The 17,465-nt window shown below is 38.9% G+C and overlaps 2 protein-coding genes across 5 annotated transcripts; one reads left to right on the forward strand and one right to left on the reverse strand.

The window, feature by feature from the left end:
* Window positions 1-30: 30 nt before the first annotated feature.
* LOC148387719 (26S proteasome non-ATPase regulatory subunit 7) lies at window positions 31-2,366 on the reverse strand. Its single transcript, XM_088396192.1, has 8 exons — window positions 2,209-2,366; window positions 1,724-1,815; window positions 1,549-1,641; window positions 1,358-1,455; window positions 1,200-1,280; window positions 933-1,024; window positions 646-844; window positions 31-499 (listed from the first exon to the last, which is right to left on the reverse strand). Exons 1-8 carry the CDS (start codon window positions 2,280-2,282, stop codon window positions 248-250), a joined length of 981 nt encoding a protein of 326 aa, XP_088252318.1. The 5' UTR covers window positions 2,283-2,366; the 3' UTR covers window positions 31-247.
* On the forward strand, window positions 2,275-17,409 carry agla (amylo-alpha-1,6-glucosidase and 4-alpha-glucanotransferase a). 4 transcript variants are annotated; one of them, XM_088396188.1, is made up of 36 exons: window positions 2,275-2,416; window positions 2,506-2,581; window positions 4,609-4,730; window positions 5,015-5,225; window positions 5,341-5,510; window positions 5,594-5,797; window positions 5,902-6,083; window positions 6,200-6,311; window positions 6,683-6,809; window positions 7,021-7,123; window positions 7,334-7,431; window positions 7,732-7,871; window positions 8,321-8,508; window positions 9,224-9,347; window positions 10,051-10,214; window positions 10,341-10,442; window positions 10,520-10,675; window positions 10,748-10,898; window positions 11,131-11,255; window positions 11,392-11,504; window positions 11,598-11,732; window positions 11,911-12,041; window positions 12,125-12,261; window positions 12,405-12,538; window positions 12,637-12,812; window positions 12,956-13,058; window positions 13,167-13,290; window positions 13,867-13,968; window positions 14,076-14,187; window positions 14,463-14,598; window positions 14,824-14,936; window positions 15,122-15,315; window positions 15,399-15,496; window positions 15,657-15,744; window positions 15,954-16,087; window positions 16,353-17,409. In XM_088396188.1, the coding sequence occupies exons 3-36, from the start codon at window positions 4,643-4,645 to the stop codon at window positions 16,468-16,470; spliced, it is 4,593 nt and encodes a 1,530-aa protein (XP_088252314.1). In that variant the 5' UTR covers window positions 2,275-2,416; window positions 2,506-2,581; window positions 4,609-4,642; the 3' UTR covers window positions 16,471-17,409. The 4 variants fall into 4 exon arrangements, with proteins under 4 accessions (XP_088252314.1, XP_088252316.1, XP_088252313.1 ...); XM_088396190.1 differs by lacking the exons at window positions 2,275-2,416; window positions 2,506-2,581; window positions 9,224-9,347 and adding exons at window positions 2,995-3,155; window positions 8,845-8,968; XM_088396187.1 differs by lacking the exons at window positions 2,275-2,416; window positions 2,506-2,581 and adding an exon at window positions 2,998-3,155.
* Window positions 17,410-17,465: the final 56 nt, after the last annotated feature.

The following is a 17,465-nucleotide window of genomic DNA, read 5'->3' on the forward strand; positions in this document are numbered from 1 at the left end:
TGTGTGTTCACATTGATCATCAACTGAAACTAATATGATTCCAATTTAATAAGTGATACAGAAAGCATCTTGCAAAAAGAGGAATGCCAAGGTGCAGCGCAGCACCACGTATGGCAACTATGAATTCGTTTTGTCGTGTTTCAGAACAAAAGAAGCAAACCGGTATCAACAGTCTTTGTATGTGAGTGTGTGCATCTCAGTTGACACCGTTCCCCAAGTAGAGTCCTGCTTATAGCCCGAGAGCCGCTCATTTCTTTTTCTTCTCGTCTTTCTTGGCGCTGTCCGTTTTGTCCTTCTCCTTGTCCTCTTTCTTCTCCTTGTCGTCCTTCTTCTCCTTCTTGCCCTCTTCCTTCTCCTGGCCCTCCTTCTTCTCTGCGTCCCGGTTGGAGATCTTGTTGTTGATCAGATTGTGCAGGGCCACCACTGAGCGGATGAGCGACGCCAGGTAGACCACCAGCATCTGGTCGTTGGTCTTCAGGTAGAACGCCTTGGTGAATTCCTACCCGGACAAAGTGGGCAACAGTCAAATAACACAGACTCGACAGCAGATTTGAGGTAAAAGAATAACAATTCCAAAATAATCCTCTACAATCAATTTAATGGTTTCGTTTACATTGTCTCATGTTCAGCGGTACGTCGACTTACCAGCAGGTTGACGTCGGGCAGCAGGTTGAAAACATCCTGTAGCTGGTAGATGATCTGGTGGTTGATGGGAAGCTTGCCGGCGGCCACCCTCTCCAGGTATGAGCGGATTTCCAGCAGCTTGGAGTTGAGCCCCTTCAGACCGTGGACTTGGTTTGTGATGCGTTGCGACAGCGTCCCCACTGTCGTGTCCTTAATATCTCTGTGCACGCACACACACCATTTGGAAGGGGGTCGGTTTTATAATTATCGATTTATGAATATGGCACAGCAACAGCGCAATTGAATACCTGAGCAAGTGCTCCACTCCCACTTCTTCTGCTTCCTCAGCTCCAATTTCACTGGTAACGTGCTCAAACGTCTTTGACGTTGGCGTGCCATCCTACAAAGAAACGATATATTATGTAAAAAAAAATGTGGCTTGTTTGGCTATATTTGGGTGACAATATTTACTCATTCATTCATTTGTTAATTATAATTTCTCTTTATTGCTGATTTCCACCTAATGTGTGTGGGTCCCTGTGATTAATGGGAATTTCAAAATTTAAATTACTTACATCATGTATTTCTTCTACAGAGATGTACGCTTCTGTGGGAAGGCCGAGGTCTTTGGGCTTTACATCAATAATGACTAAAACCTAGGAGGGTCAAAGAGGCACAATGCAAAGCTTGCAAGACCCATGAAGGAAAGAAAACAAATAATGTAGTTTCTTACTGAATTGGTACAGTACTGCTTGATGAGCTCATTGATGGCAATATCGTTCTTGTGCAACTTGGGCCCTGTGTGGTACCACCCCACAATTCTTTCTCTGGCTAAAAAGATAATATGCACAAGTACATGTAAACGCAATACACAAGAAAATGCAGACATGTGACTTACATAGCTAGCCAGCGGTCAAATCTTACCATTGACTTTCTTGAACATGCCATACATGTTCTCCAAGTAGTCGTGGTCCAGGAACCACACAGAGTCATCCTTGTCATCTTCGTCGAACGGTACTGCACATAATCGGGTTTATTTTTAACAATTACTCAGATTCAATCATGACAAGTTAATATGAAATAATGTGAACACACTCACCTGCAAAACTATTTGACACATCAAGAACTTTCTTCTGCCACGATCCCAAGAGGACACCCACCACTCTTTTCTGATTGCCAACTTTGCCTATCCTGCATAATTGAATTAGACAAAGTTATCAAACAGTTTATCCCTGTCAGAGGGATCATCAATGCTAAATGCTAAGCACAACACCACTTATTACACCATTGACGAAATATCATAAGTGTTTGATGCCTCGGTATTCATGTATAAAACTGTCCAGTTGTCAAAAATATATGATTTTACAGATCTTATCATTTTACTGACATCGTGTTTATGGAAAACACAGCTAGCATTAGAACGCTAACTATGCTAGGCTCTTTACCATTCATTCTCAACGGCGCGCTGACTCAGACGGCTAACATAGCTTAGCTCAAAGCGCACTTGCATTGGAGGGACTTTGTTTTCATAATTTAAACAGAAAAGAGTAGCCCACTAAGAAAACACGTAATAAACGCACCGACCTGTTAAAATGATCGACCACGCTGAGCAATACCAAAGGGTGAACGACCACATTTTCTACTGCTAACTCCGGCATCTTCTTCGTAGCTTTTACACGCCTACAAACAATGACGGTTACGCTGGACTTCCGCTGACGTCACTTCCTAACACGGCCTCCGTCACTTCTGTTTCCATTGGCAACTTGAGGACGCAAAACTCGCCGACGAAATGGTTTTAACTTTTATTTTTTTTAAATCTGATCGTATTTGTTTCGGTGGGGTATTATTGCTTATATCATAAATATTTTTTTTATCTTGCAGGCAGAAGTTGAGGAAACATTCTAGAGAGTGGAAGCTAATTGGAGCGTGATTGGAACAATAATTGCCAATGCAGATGGTAATGGTGACTTACCTCTAGAATAATTTGTGTATTACATCTGGAATTTGAGAAAGGCATTTAGACATTGTTATTTTGAGGGAGCCATTTATAGCTGGAAGACAAGAATATTTGGCACAAGGCATCTATTTTAGCTTGGCATCCGGCATTCATTTGAGGGTAGCATTAAGTTTCTTTAACTATATTGATACCCCAAAAGTCCTCTGATTTTACAATTGCATCTGTTTATATGCATTGCACAGAATTGCAAGACTATTTGCGAGTGTTTTTGTTTATTTTTATTGTGACCCATGTCTTTTTTTTTTTTATTCAGTTTGACAGTGCAGGCGGGCCATGAATAATATATTATAAGACCGAAGCTGTGGGCCGTATGAAATATGACCGGGGGCTGGATTTGGCCCGCGGGCCGGACTTTGGACATGGCTTGGTTTAGTTAAAGAGAAAGACCGAACACCCATTGAAATTCCAACAATGTCCCAAAGTGGGCCTCCACGTTCCCACAGCCCATACATGCCCACTTTCCCAGAGCAGCTGACCCTACGACTTCAGTTGACATTCATCTATTCTGATTTTGGTGCGTGAAATAAATTATAAAACGTTTCCACATACTCCATAGTATGCTCGTGTAACTGTCATTGCTGATTAGTGCATTGAATTAGATTATTTTAGATTATCGATGTTGTTTTGAGATGTCCTACTTTGTGTGCGGTACTTAACGCACCTCGGGTCTCCCGACGAACTGCACGTAACGTGGAGGCGGGGCTTCAATGAACCAGGCGTTATAAAAATAGCAACCAAAATAACTCGTAATAAATTCGACTGCTATTGTACCAAAATCAATATATAATCATATGCATGCCTATAAAACTTAAAAGACGACGAAACAGAGCCTTTATGTTAGAAAATAAAACAGTTTCTTAATAATTTTGTTGCGTTGTTTTCTGTTATTACGGTAACCTCCATTGCCTGGTTTTCTGCGACACGCCTCCAGTCTCAAATGTTGCAGTAAAACAGTCGTCGCATAGAAATTAGACCGCAAGTTCCACTCGTCTGAGGACGGAGAGTACTTAGGACGGACAAACACTTTACGGGGTCAGTCGTTTGAATCAATATGTCAACATTATCATAATTCTGTGTGTCGTCGTCCTGGTTTGTTATGGTCGACAGAGTGGGTGATCATAACAGATTGGAGAATTAAAACACAAGAGGGAATGTCATTTCTTGCACAAGTGGGAACAAGAAATGTCTTGTTCAAGAGGTTTTTTATGTTGAAATAACGCCAAATACGTTTTGTATGTAACTAGAACATACTCTGTCATTACAGGACATACGTTTGAAGGGCCTGTTGTCAATTGATGTGCACCTTATGTGCAAATGCATTAAGAATAAATTATAATTATTTCTAATTCATATTTCACCCTCCGTCTAAACATTCATGCATGCCGAGCAGTTAAAAAAAACACAAACGGCTCCTATTTTATGTTGTTTGCTCTGCTGCTGTTTGCCAAGGCAAGTGGACTTAGTACATTTTGAAACTACATTTTTTTTTTGCTGTCATATCTTACGTTTATGTAAAACCTGTTCTAGTTTTGCCGTTAACGGTTGACATGAGCAAAGGCTGGCAAGCAAGCTCAACAGTGACAAGAGTTATATAAATACACGTTGACATTATCAGTTAGATTCCTGACCTTGTCCAGGGAAAAGCATGAAGCAGAATCAAGTTTGACGTTTCTGGGGGCTCCAATGACTCTTAACTGCTTTATACTGTATCATTTCATGTTGCCTTAACTACGAGGCAACCCCATCGTTTCCCTCTGAAATGATTCATATTAAAAAAAAAAAAAAAGGGGTGCAGGAGAATGTGTTTCATTGGTAGTGTGACATAATTACATTTAAATGAGCAAGTAACTAAATAACTTCATTTGAAATCAAGTTAGAAATAACTACATCTGTGTCAAATCAGATCAGTGTGAATGTTTTATCGGTCCTATTAAATTATTGTAATGTATAACAAGTCCTTTTTGCAGGTGACCAGGATTCAGCATAATCGAACTCCCCAAAATGCTGCCTCAAGACTTGAAGCAGGTCCGAGTACTGATACTCAATGACAAAGAGAATTTAGAAAGGACCCTGTTCAGACTTGATCAAGGTAAAATTTGTTTTGTAGTTCAAACTAAAATGATTTAATATTATGGTTATTAGTAGGCTCTAGCATGATTGCGACCCTCGTGAGGATAAGCGGTTCAGATGATGGATGGGTGGTATTATAGGGGTATTGGAAAATAAATTAATTAATCACCGTTGCACACACTGAAAAAAGAAAATGGTTATATAACAATTATGTATATTATATAATATTTATTTTAAACAATTTTTATTATTAAGAACAAAAGTCTCAGATTCCAGAGAGTTAATATATTTTTGTTTCCTCAGGTTTCGAGCTCCAATTCCGTCTGGGTCCAAGTCTTCAGGGCCGGAGAGTTACAGTCCAAACCAACTACCCACCTGAAGGACAAGCGTTTGAACGAAACACTTTCCGTGTTTTGACCTGGAAGAACCCGACAGGACGTGAAGATGACTCTGATAAATTTTGCTGTCTAGATATCAAGGTGGCTGGTTCTTTCCAGTACCACTTTGGATTTGGGTAAGACTCCACTTTAACTGTAAGGATGAAAATGTCTAAATGTCACCATCACTTGATTGCCATTGTGATCAACTTGTAGCTAACTCAAAACGAAAACTATTTTTCCCCCTTATAGGGACGCAGAGAAATCTGGAGGAGGCTACATTGTTGTCAACCCAATCCTTCGTGTTGGATCAGAGAACCGTGTCCTCCCATTAGACTGCATCACCATTCAGACCTATTTATCCAAATGTTTGGGTACCTTAAATGACTGGCCAGCCAGATTGCAAGTTGCAAAGGAGTCAGGTATGTGTGTGATTTCTTTTGGAGATGGCTTGCCCTGTTTGTGAACATGCGTCAACAATGCATATGTTTATTTCATTCCCTAGGGTACAACATGATCCATTTCACGCCTTTGCAGACATTAGGACTATCTAGGTCTTGCTACTCCTTGGCAGACCAGTTAACCTTTAGCCCCGAATTCAGCCCAGATGGCCAAAACTATACCTGGACACATGTGGGAGCGCTAGTGGAGAAGATGAGGAAAGAATGGAACATGCTGTGTATTACTGATGTGGTGTACAACCATACTGGTAGGTAACTCAATGTGTTATAAAAGTTTAGGTACAGAAGTATTTGGCATTACGGTCCTTTTTTTGTTGTTGTGATTTTCATCAGACTATATTTTTGTTTGCAGCTGCTAATAGCAAGTGGATCCATGAGCATCCAGAATGTGGTTACAACCTGGTGAACTCTCCCCATCTACGTCCAGCCTGGGTGTTGGACAGAGCTATCTGGCATTTAACCACCAGAATCGTAAATGGACGGTACAAGGACATTGGCCTTACTGCTAATATCACCAATGAGAATCATCTGAATGTAAGTGCACGATTGCTTTTAAGACTTTGGTTTTTGTCAACTTGCAAAGCGAACATGGACTGTTCAGACAACTGGGAAAATATTGACAATTTTACTGTTGTGTTTGTGTTTGTCAGGAGATTCGAAGTGTGCTATGGAAAGATGTGTATCCTCAGATGAAACTCTGGGAGTTCTACCAGGTCAAAGTGGACAATGCTATTGAGCAGTTCAGAACTCTCTTACAAGATGGTACGTAGAACTGTTCATCTGAGATATACGTACAGTATAAACTTGCAGAGGAATGAAACAGACATTTTTTTTTATTTTTGCTGTTGATTGAAACAATTTGGGTTCCAAAACATGAATATGAAACAAGAATAAAAATGAAATACCTAGCTTATATATTATTTCCTATTATTTTTATACTTGTGTTGTATAGGTCTAAACTATTTATCGTTTTTAGAACCGAAATCGCAATCCCAGAAGACAAGATTTTTTTTACAGATTTTGTTGAAACGTACATCATTGGCACTTCTGCTACAACCCCCGGAGGTCAACCGTGTCCTTGGTGTTGGGTCGCATTAATCATTGTGTTACATATACCATGTCTGTATTTTAAGGTGCGAAACCAGACCATAGTAAAACTGAAGGGGAAAAAGGCCTTATGATTATCCAGGACCCTGGTTGGCGACGTTATGGCAACACAGTGGACATGAACTCTGCTCTCCAAACATTTGTACCTCACAGGTAAGACACAGTTCATTTGAATTCATACCTTTATCTTTTTTTTTTTACACAAATACTTGGTGTCCACGTGCACCCCTATCTTATTTTATTCCCGCTTCAGTCCTTGAAGTGTCTATTTTCAGAATCTGCCAACAAGCTGAAATAATGTCCGAAAGACGTCTTTTTGAACCTTTTACTGCACTTAACTTAATTGTTTTTACTGTTCATACAGCTTTTCCCCACAGCACATCGAGGACTGCTGCCAATTGTTGCGACAGAAACTGAACCAGCTTAATGACGAACAACTCCACATTGTGCATCAGCATCAAGAACAGGTAGACAAAACATAACCTCATCTGTTTATATTGATGAGTCCATTTTTCCTGAAATTAATGATGAGAAAGTTATAAACCATCATGTGTGAGGAGACATCATAGAAATTCAACTCATCCGGCTCATCCAACAGCCCAAAAGAATAAGCATTTTGATGAAGGGATATGATCTCTTATGATATTTCATATTTGTTTGTCATCGTTTGCTTGCAGGCAGCCAACTGCATTTTGGGAAATGTTATGTATGAGCGTCTGGCAGGACATGGACCCAAATTAGGCCCTCTTAGCAAGAAGAACCCTCTTGTTACCAGGTCAATTTTTTATTTTTTGCTTGTGTGTCTGTTCAAGCCTTCCAGGAAGCATCCGTTTTTAGATCATTTTGGAGTGTTAAATGATGGTATTTAAAAACAAACAAATGTTGTTGTTGTTTTTTTCAAAAACTAGACTACCAAAAATACTCTAATACGTTATTATTGATAAAATTAGGGTTAAGGTTATTTTCAATCTTAGAATAATTTCAATATTTTCAAAACAGTTCTACCTGGAACACTAGGTAAAAGGTTTTTAAGGTTTATAAAAGGCCCTGATTTTTTTCTGTCTTCCTCTCACAGGTATTTCACCTTCCCATATCAGGACATGACTCTCGAGCAGGAGATGGAGATGATAGATGAACCAGACAAGACATGTAACTTCATGGCTCACAATGGTTGGGTGATGGGTGATGATCCGCTGCGCAACTTTGCTGAACCAGGTAAACATTCGCTAATTACTAGATGTAAGGTCCACATGCAGAAAGCATATTTGAGTTGTTTGGACTACAAATGTCTCTCCGAGTAATAAAGATGGCGGATTTGCGAAACCGTTTGGCCACATCCATTACCTTGTTTTGAAGTAATGGATAAAACTGAACAGCGTAAAAAATATCGCCCAAACAGATTATATAGAAATTTTTTTGCAGCACCTGGAGAGATTAGATTGAAATTTTCTACAATCCTGGAGACTACAAGTGTACAACATAATGTATTTAAAAAATTAAAAAAGGGCAAAATTCGAAATGGTGATGGCTAAAGAAGGAGTAACAAAAAATTGTGCAGTTAATTATTGATTTTGACTTTTTCCTTTCCTAAATTTAATCAGTGTTGTCTGTTTGGCCCTGCTGTAATTGTCTGTGTCTCTGCTCTTAATTTCTGCTTACTTTAGGATCCAATGTCTACGTTCGGCGAGAATTGATATGTTGGGGTGACAGTGTCAAACTTCGCTATGGCAAGGGACCTGCAGACTGCCCTTTTCTCTGGGCTCACATGAAGAAATACACTCAAATAACAGCCAAATATTTTCATGGAGTCAGACTGGATAACTGCCACTCTACACCATTACATGTTGCTGAGGTAAGCAATCTTGGAGTAGCAGCAGTGATGAGCATTCCGTCTCAGGATGGATGCTGATTGTATGGACGGACGACGAGACGTTTTTAAAAATTCGCACCGCAATTTCTACAATATTGTGCATTTAAAATACAACAGAAAAAAAATGAGGGGTCCACGACCAAACCACGTTAGACAAAATGTCACGTAGAATCGAAGCGTGTAAAATGAAGGCGTAGCTGTATTTTGTTCGATCCTCATTTGATATTAGCGCTCAACGAAGGAAGAAGAACTCTCCCAAACTGCTGTGCACTAAATTCTCTTCTTTTCTCCCTGTCTGTAATGTAATGTCTTGTCCAGGCTATGCTTGATGCAGCCAGAGTGGTCAGACCCAATTTGTATTTGATAGCTGAACTGTTTACAGGCAGCGAAATCATTGACAATGTATTTGTGAATCGGCTGGGAATTAGCAGCCTTGTAAGAGGTACTTGTTCAAACAAACTAATATCGTTTTGTTTTTTTCTTCTCTTTCCCCTGCATTTTGTGTTCTTTCACTTTCCTTCCTATTCTGTTTTCCTGGACTGAATGAATTAATGTGGTGTTACTTTTCCCAACCTTCTTCACTGTCACTAACCGGCTTCATTACAATTCTATCCATTCCTCCACTTCCTTTTTGCCATCCTTAATTTGTATTGACTTCTTGGACTTTGCTGTGTCGCTTTGTGTGTTGGTTGACCAGTACATGCTAGATGTGGCTAGAACAGTGTGCCCTAACCTGTATGTGGTGGCTGAACTCTTCACTGGCAGTGAGGAACTGGATAACATCTTCGTTACCGATCTAGGGATTACATCACTCATACGAGGTACGGTATTGTATTTTTAAAACCTCACATAGATATATCTATTCACAGTTTGTATAAAAAAATATTAGTATATAAGTATTTGGCTATGACAGATGTTTCATTGTTTAAATTAATTATTTAAATTATTACATTTAAATTGAATTATATTGATTTAATTATCACATTTACAATGGATAGGAATTAAAAAAAATTGAAGAATCACACAGTTGTCTGACATCCAGTGAACATGAAAAAAAAGAAAGGGGAAGTAAGTACATTAACTTATTTGCAAGTTACTCTAACCTATGTGACATCACCGGAATGGCTGTGCTGAAATTCTGGAAAGGTGACTGTTCGGCAGCTAGCGACCACCAAATCACTAAATAAAAAAATAAAAAAACTAATTGTTGAATGTTGTATTTACTTTGCATTTAATTACAAATTAACAGACTAACTAAAAAAACATTGACTGCTCTGTTCTACGAGGCTACAAAAAGTAATTGTCGAGTGTTGAATTTAAATTGCATTTAATTACAAATTAACATACTAACTCTAAAAACATTGACTGCGCTATTCTATGACGCTACAGTATCTGGAATTTGCATGTTAACTAATAAGCACACTGAGAAACATGACTGAATAGCAATGAATATTTTTTAGGACGTTAAAGCTATAAAGTACCGACAAGCTTTTTCTTCTCTGTTTTGCACCCTTAATCTTTTAGAGGCCATGTCCGCTGGTGATAGCCATGAAGAGGGAAGATTGGTCTATCGTTATGGTGGTGAACCAGTCGGAGCGTTTGTTCAGCCAAGTCTCCGCCCACTGACGCCATGCATTGCACACGCCATGTTCCTTGATGTAACCCATGACAACGAATGCCCTATACAGGTGGTTTATCCAAATCACATCATGACATAACTAACTAGTGGTAGAAAAAAAACATGATTATAAATGAAGGTGCGCCTTATAGTCCGGAAAATACGGTACCAGTGTTTCTTTGTTTCCTTTGTGCAGCTGCGTTCAGCACTGGACTCTCTTCCAAGTTCTGCGATGGTCTCCATGGCCTGCTGTGCTACTGGCTCAACAAGAGGATATGATGAATTAGTTCCACATCAAGTAATATGCAACATACACTATAACACAATACACTGCATTTCATATTCAAATTTATTGAAGTTTGTGTGTGTGTGTAGATTTCTGTTGTTACAGAGGAGCGTTTTTACCCGAAGTGGAACCCTTCTGCTTCCCTGACCTCTGCCAGCGAGGTTGGACCACAGACTGGCATCATTGCCGGGAAACTGGCACTCAATAAGTTGCATCAAGAACTGGCTGCTCAAGGCTTCATACAGGTATAATTTTGGTCATAGTTTTTTTAATACATCTATTTCTACATATAATATTTTAATATGTCTCCTCTATAGGTCTATGTAGACCAGGTTGATGAAGATATTGTGGCCATTACTCGCCACTGTCCCAGCACCCATCAGTCAGTAGTGACAGTTTGTAGGACAGCTTTCAAGAATCCTAAAACACACAACTATAGAACTGATGTGCCACCGATGTTTATACCTGGTAGGAGAATCACACACAACGCAAATAGTTGTTGTGCAGAATTTGTTTTTCTTTTTTGTGCATAATGTCATTAATTAGAGATTGAGATTGATGATAATGTTATGCCTTTCATTTTATTTGAGTATTCAGCAGGGTTATAATAGTGTGGGATTTTTCATTATAGTCATTTGGTGTGTTTTTTTGTCATGATCATTGTTATGCATTGATCCTGTTACCCAAATCTTCTCTCCAGGAAAAATTGAGGAGGTTGTATTGGAGGCAAGGACAGTGGAAAGACATGCTGGGAGTTTCGTAAAAGATGACAACTTCATCAATGGCATGCCCGAATACACAGTTGAGATAAAAGAGCATATTCCGGTAAATAAAATACCTACTTTCTTCAGCATTGAATTCTTGTTATATGATTAATTTCGTTTAAAAAAAATCATGTTGCATGTTGATTCCAGTCATCACAAAGATTTATGCTTAATCAAATATTTGTGTATATTTGCAGTTACAGGAGAGCTCAGTGGTGAACCATGCTGGTGTGACATCTAAAGGTCGATCAGAGTTTGTACAGGAAATCAGCTTCAAGAAACTGACACCGGGGAGTGTCATTGCCTTCAGGTACTATAGAATTCATTACCTACTCAAAACTGCATCTTTACACTAAAATCTCTGATTTAAAAAAAAAAAAAAAAACCTTTCTCTTCCTTATAGGATTAGTTTGGACCCCAAAGCTCAGAAGTTGGTCGGAGCACTCCGCTATTATCTGTCCCAATTTAGCCTAAAATACCGAAAAGGCAGCATAGCAGATGAAAACCCACCAGACGCCCTGAAGATGCCTTTGGCACAGTGAGTCCACATCTAGATATGTAGAATTTTCCTGTCATTATCATAAACATGATGCAATCCATTTTACTTCAATAAATTTAATAAAATGCTTTGAATAGTTATTTTTCTTTGTGTATAGTTAGTTCTACCATTTATAGCATCACTATGTTGTGCATGATTATCGTGAATGAATTTCTAGGCTGATGTCAAAGTTGACGCTAGCAGACATGAATGTCCTGCTATTTCGCTGCGATGCCGAAGAACAAGAGGATGGCGGAGGCTGTTACAATATTCCAGGTTGGGGAACCTTCAAATATGCCGGCCTCCAAGGTAAGTGATATTGGAGTTCAATGAATTCCCTTTATCCTATGAATTTATTTGATGAATGTTGCGGTTCTGTATACTATATGTAGGACTGATGTCAATTTTGGCTGATATTCGCGCCAACAACGACCTGGGCCATCCTGTGTGTTCTAACCTCAGAGAAGGAGACTGGCTAATGGAATATATTGTCAATAGACTCGTGAATAAAGAAGGACCTCTTGCACAGGTAAAACTTTAACAACCTTAAAATATCTTTGAACCAAAATAACTACGAGACATAATTACTTCCGCTGATTTAGTCTTGGTGAAATCTCACTTGTACATTCCAATGGAAACAACTTGAGTCATTTCGTCATTTCTTATGTGCAGGTTGGACAATGGCTCGAGGCCATGTTTACTTATTTGAAGCACATCCCACGCTATCTCATACCATCTTACTTTGATGCAATCCTTGTGTCAACTTTCACCACAGCTCTGGATGCAACTTTCAAACTCATGTCAAGGTAGTTTTTTTTGTAATTATGCAACCAGTGTTTATGCAAATTAGGTGTGCTTTTCATATGAAGATTAATCAAAGTTTCTGTTTTCAATTTTTACTTAGTTTCATTCAGAGTGGCTCAAGCTTTGTGCGACACTTGGCGTTGGGTTCACTTCAGATGTGTGGTGTCGGACGCGTCCCTGCCCTTCCTCCTCTATCGACTAAAATTGACAACATTCCATATTGCATCAGCCCAATGACTGGCCAGAAGGAGCAGTGCTGTGTCACAGTGGCTGCAGGTCACCAAACTACTATATTATCTATAATCTTTTATTGTACCAATCACTTGAAATAATCTGGTATCGGCACCGATACCAATATCTGGTATTGGTACTCCCCCACCTCTATTTTACTTAATACTAATTCATATTTGTTTTATCAGGTCTTCCTCATTTCTCTACTGGAATTTTCCGTTGCTGGGGCAGAGACACTTTTATTGCTCTCAGAGGACTGATGCTGCTCACTGGGAGACACACCGAAGCCCGGTATCCATCTATGTCTGCATGCATGTTTGATTATTTTACGCCATGCTATTATTTCCTGTTTGGCTACAGTAAATTAACAATAAATGAGGTCTTCTGCTGTGTCCTTAGAAACATCATCTTGGCCTTCGCAGGGACATTACGTCATGGTTTAATCCCAAACTTGCTAGGAGAGGGTCGCTTTGCCAGATACAATTGCCGTGATGCTGTGTGGTGGTGGCTGCAGTGCCTGCAGGTAGGAGGAAACGAGAATGTACTACATATAAATGCATACCACAGAGGTGCTTAAAGTAATTAAATACATAAATAAAATTCCACTTTTCATTTTTGACAGTCAAAAGAAAAACGCAGAGACCTAACAATTGGTTCATGATGGTGATATAGTTAAGTAGGTAGTAATACGAACTTTTCGACATACGAACCGGAGCCTCGTGATTTTTTTGCATCTACCGTATTTTCCGGACTATAAGACACTCCTAAAAACCTAAAACCTATGAATCATGAATCAAAAAGACTATGGATCTTTATTTTGTGGTTATAAAGTAATTTGTTGCGTCTGAAGTTGAAATAAAAAAGATAAAATGGGGAATGATTTGATTTGGATTAAAAATCCGACATGATGCATGAATGGTGCGCCTTATATAAGGACAAAGTTTTAAAATGGGCACCTTATAGTCCGGTGCGCCTTATAGTCTGGAAAATACAGTACTTATGGACAAATTTTCGACTTCCAAAGCGACACCCCAGCAATGCACCCCCCCTCCCATTTCTAATTATCCTTACAATACTATACTATTTAATTACTTTTCAGGATTACGTTAACCATGTTCCCCAAGGACATAGTATCCTCCAGTCTCCTGTCACACGCATGTATCCAACTGATGATAGTGAGCCCTGCCTACCAGGAGAAGTGGTATGTACCTTCACATGTCTCTACTGTAATTCAAAACACACAACTTTCAGTCGTCAAAAAATGGAACTTTTGAATTATGTATTGAGATATACCGTGTTTGTGTACAGGAGCAGCCTCTATATGATGTAGTCCAAGAGATTCTGCAGCGTCACCTCGAGGGAATTTCCTTCAGAGAGCGAAATGCTGGACCCAAGATAGACATGCACATGAAAGATGAAGGTCTGAGGATTTGTGCGTGCGTGCTTGTGTTAACCACAAACGACGCTGCGTCGCTAAAATAAACAATTAACTCATAAAATATTGGTTATTTTTCCAGGATTAATGTGTATAAGGAGTTTCATGATTTTTCGTAGGTTCAACGCTAAAAATTAGCTTTTTTCTTTTTTTTTGATGAGCTGCGTATTGCCCCATCAACAGCGTTGACCAAAAACTCACAAATTTTGTGTTTTAGCATAATGAAGGCCTAAACACTCTTCTGACTTTCTTCCTTCCAGGGTTCAATGTTGTTATCAACGTCGACCCTGCAACAGGTCTAGTCCATGGAGGAAACCGTTTTAACTGTGGCACGTGGATGGATAAAATGGGAGAGAGTGAGAAAGCAAAAAACAAAGGCATGCCAGCTACTCCCAGGTAAAAAAGAGAAATACTGATCACACTTGAATTTGCTAAAATAGTGTGATACTACCTTTTTCTCTGTATGTATGTACATTAATGTTGGGCATGTAATTCACTAAAAAAAGACGACAAAGCTTTTACACCATTGTGGATTGCTCTCAGCTGGGTTTCCATTGCCCTCAGAAATGTGCATGATTATTTACATGAATGAAAAAATGCAATGTCAAATTCTCTGCGCAGAGACGGAGCAGCTGTGGAGATCATTGGTCTAAGTAAGTCAGCCATCCGCTGGATTGTGGAGCTCCACGCCAAGGGACTGTTTCCTTATGATGGAGCAAAAGTTCACAGAAATGGTATTAAACACACATTAAAAATACGCATTTAGATTTGTTGCCTAATTATATTCAATTGTTTTAATTAGACGCTGTTATATTTTATTTTGCATAACAACATGGTAGTGTATAATAGTCTGTAGTAGTTCATAAAATACTGTATATTTTGCAACCTAAATCTGAGATTCCATTGCATTGTGTTGCAGGAAAAGAGGTGTTTATCTTATACACCAAATGGAATGAACAGATCCAGCAGTCCTACGAGGCAAATTTCTGGGTGTCCGAGGAGAATCAATCTGATCTTGTACACAAAAAAGTTATCTATAAGGACAGTTTTGGAGCATCTAGCCCATGGTGTGACTACCAACTCAGACCGAACTTTACAATTGCCATGGTCGTGGTAAGTTGGTACTGCTATTGAAATAATAAACTTCTACGTGTTGATAGAGCTGTTTGATTTGATTGGATTTTTTTAAATGACAGGCTCCAGAACTGTTTACTGTGGAAAGAGCCTGGAAAGCTCTTGAAATTGCTGAGGAGAAATTACTTGGACCCCTTGGAATGAAAACCCTCGACCCTGAGTAATACACCTTTCTCAAGTCTTAATACGAATATGGAAATGTAGTAGCTTAACATTAAAAATATATATATTTTTTTTAAAAATACTGACCTAAATATTCCTTGTTTCGTCTATATGGTTGGATTTTTAAATATGTTTCCTGCATTTTTGTGTACCTGCAGTGATATGGTCTACTGTGGCGTGTATGACAATGCACTGGACAATGACAACTACAATGTGGCAAAAGGCTTCAACTACCATCAAGGACCGGTGAGAAAGTCAATTTGAGTTTGATGATTGGTAATAATAATGAAGGACAAAGACAGCCATTGTTTAAAACAATGGGTCCACTTCTAAATTCATCTTGCAGAATGATTTGAACCCCCTTGCGATTTTGGCATGCAGGTTTGATGTTGAATGGCACTGGACGAGTCAACGAATCAGTTCAATTCCTATTTCCAATTCTTATGTCTGTCCAGGAGTGGCTATGGCCTGTCGGATACTTCTTGCGTGCTAAGCTCTACTTTGCCAGAAAGCTTGGTGAAAAAACCTATGCCAAGACGGTGACCCTGGTGAAAAATGTTCTTTCACAACATTACACTCATCTGGAGAGGTATGAATGTCATATGTTGTATATAAAAATGAAGCTCCCACTGTTTTCTCCTTTCATCGCGTGATTGCGTATGCTCGTGTGTCATCAAATGTGTTATAAGTTGCATTAAAAATCGCAATGAAAAATATTCAATTAGATTTGCCGATACCTGCAGGACCCCTGTTTTGAGCATAATGATGAAAATCATGATCAACAATAAAGTTATCTGTGTTTAATTTTTGCTTTCCCCCCTTTACCCCCAAACCTCTGTCTTTATCTATTCCAGGTCTCCATGGAAAGGTCTACCAGAATTAACAAATGAGAATGGCCAATACTGCCCGTTTAGCTGTGAGACTCAAGCATGGTCTTTGGCTACTCTGTTGGAAGTACTATATGACTTCTAGAAAACTTCTGCAAGGCCCTTTCCAATATCTCTTTGACTCAGTTGAGATGAGCGTGTTAAATTCCAGTGGTTTTGCAATGCACTTCATGTTGAAATGAACTTAATTTGAAAAAATGTCACACCCACAAAAGTATTTATTTCAAGTGTTTCTAATTGATTAAATCAACTAATGTTACATAGTTATTAGGTGGTTTAAATTCAACCAGAGTGTGAAATTCAACACTCAAGACACACTGCCTTTACGCATTTGAACTGAAAACAGCTGTCACTGTCACAGAACATGGCAAAGACGTTGCACACATGTAATTATCTGAATGCAGGCTACAAAACCTTGGAATATGAGAGTTTATTCACTCTTCTGGGAGGTCTGTCATGTAAATTCTGTCAAATCTTTAAGTGAAATTCTGGAGGCTGGCAGCTTTGCATATGTTGCAATGACATTGGCGTGTAACACCAAGTTTTTGTTCAAGATTTTTAATTAGAAGAGTATGAAGGCACAGTGGAATAATGTTATATGTGCAAGTAGCAAAGGAATCAGCAATATTTAGTTGTGTAGAAATAAGCAGAAGTAACATGCAAGTAACAGGAAAATATGCATGCACAAAGGCAAAAAAAAGAGCTAGTGCAACATTACCATGGCATCAACTGCTTTATACCATATTGTTATGGCTAGGATAAAAATGAATAACAAATACTGTAAGTGAATCATCTGTCAATGTTGTGTTCATATATTTGGATCTGATGTCCTCATTAATTCAAGGTTCATGTTGTCTTTGTCTTGCTAACTTTTGGTCTCTTACTTTTAATTGTACTACTACCTATTTGTCGCACCTTTTATGTTCACACACTGTTTACTTACTGAAAAAAGTCACCCAAGTCTACCTGTACTCTACTGTTCTGTACTGTACTGTATTAATGCAATAATAATTGATACAGGCTGCTCTTGTGTTTTTTTTTTATTATTATAATGGCATTCATCTAGCCCAGTGGTCCCCA

The sequence above is a fragment of the Syngnathus floridae genome, chromosome 14, assembly GCF_059516105.1.
Source record: "Syngnathus floridae isolate MCC-2025c chromosome 14, RoL_Sflo_1.0, whole genome shotgun sequence".
Lineage (NCBI taxonomy): Eukaryota > Metazoa > Chordata > Actinopteri > Syngnathiformes > Syngnathidae > Syngnathus > Syngnathus floridae.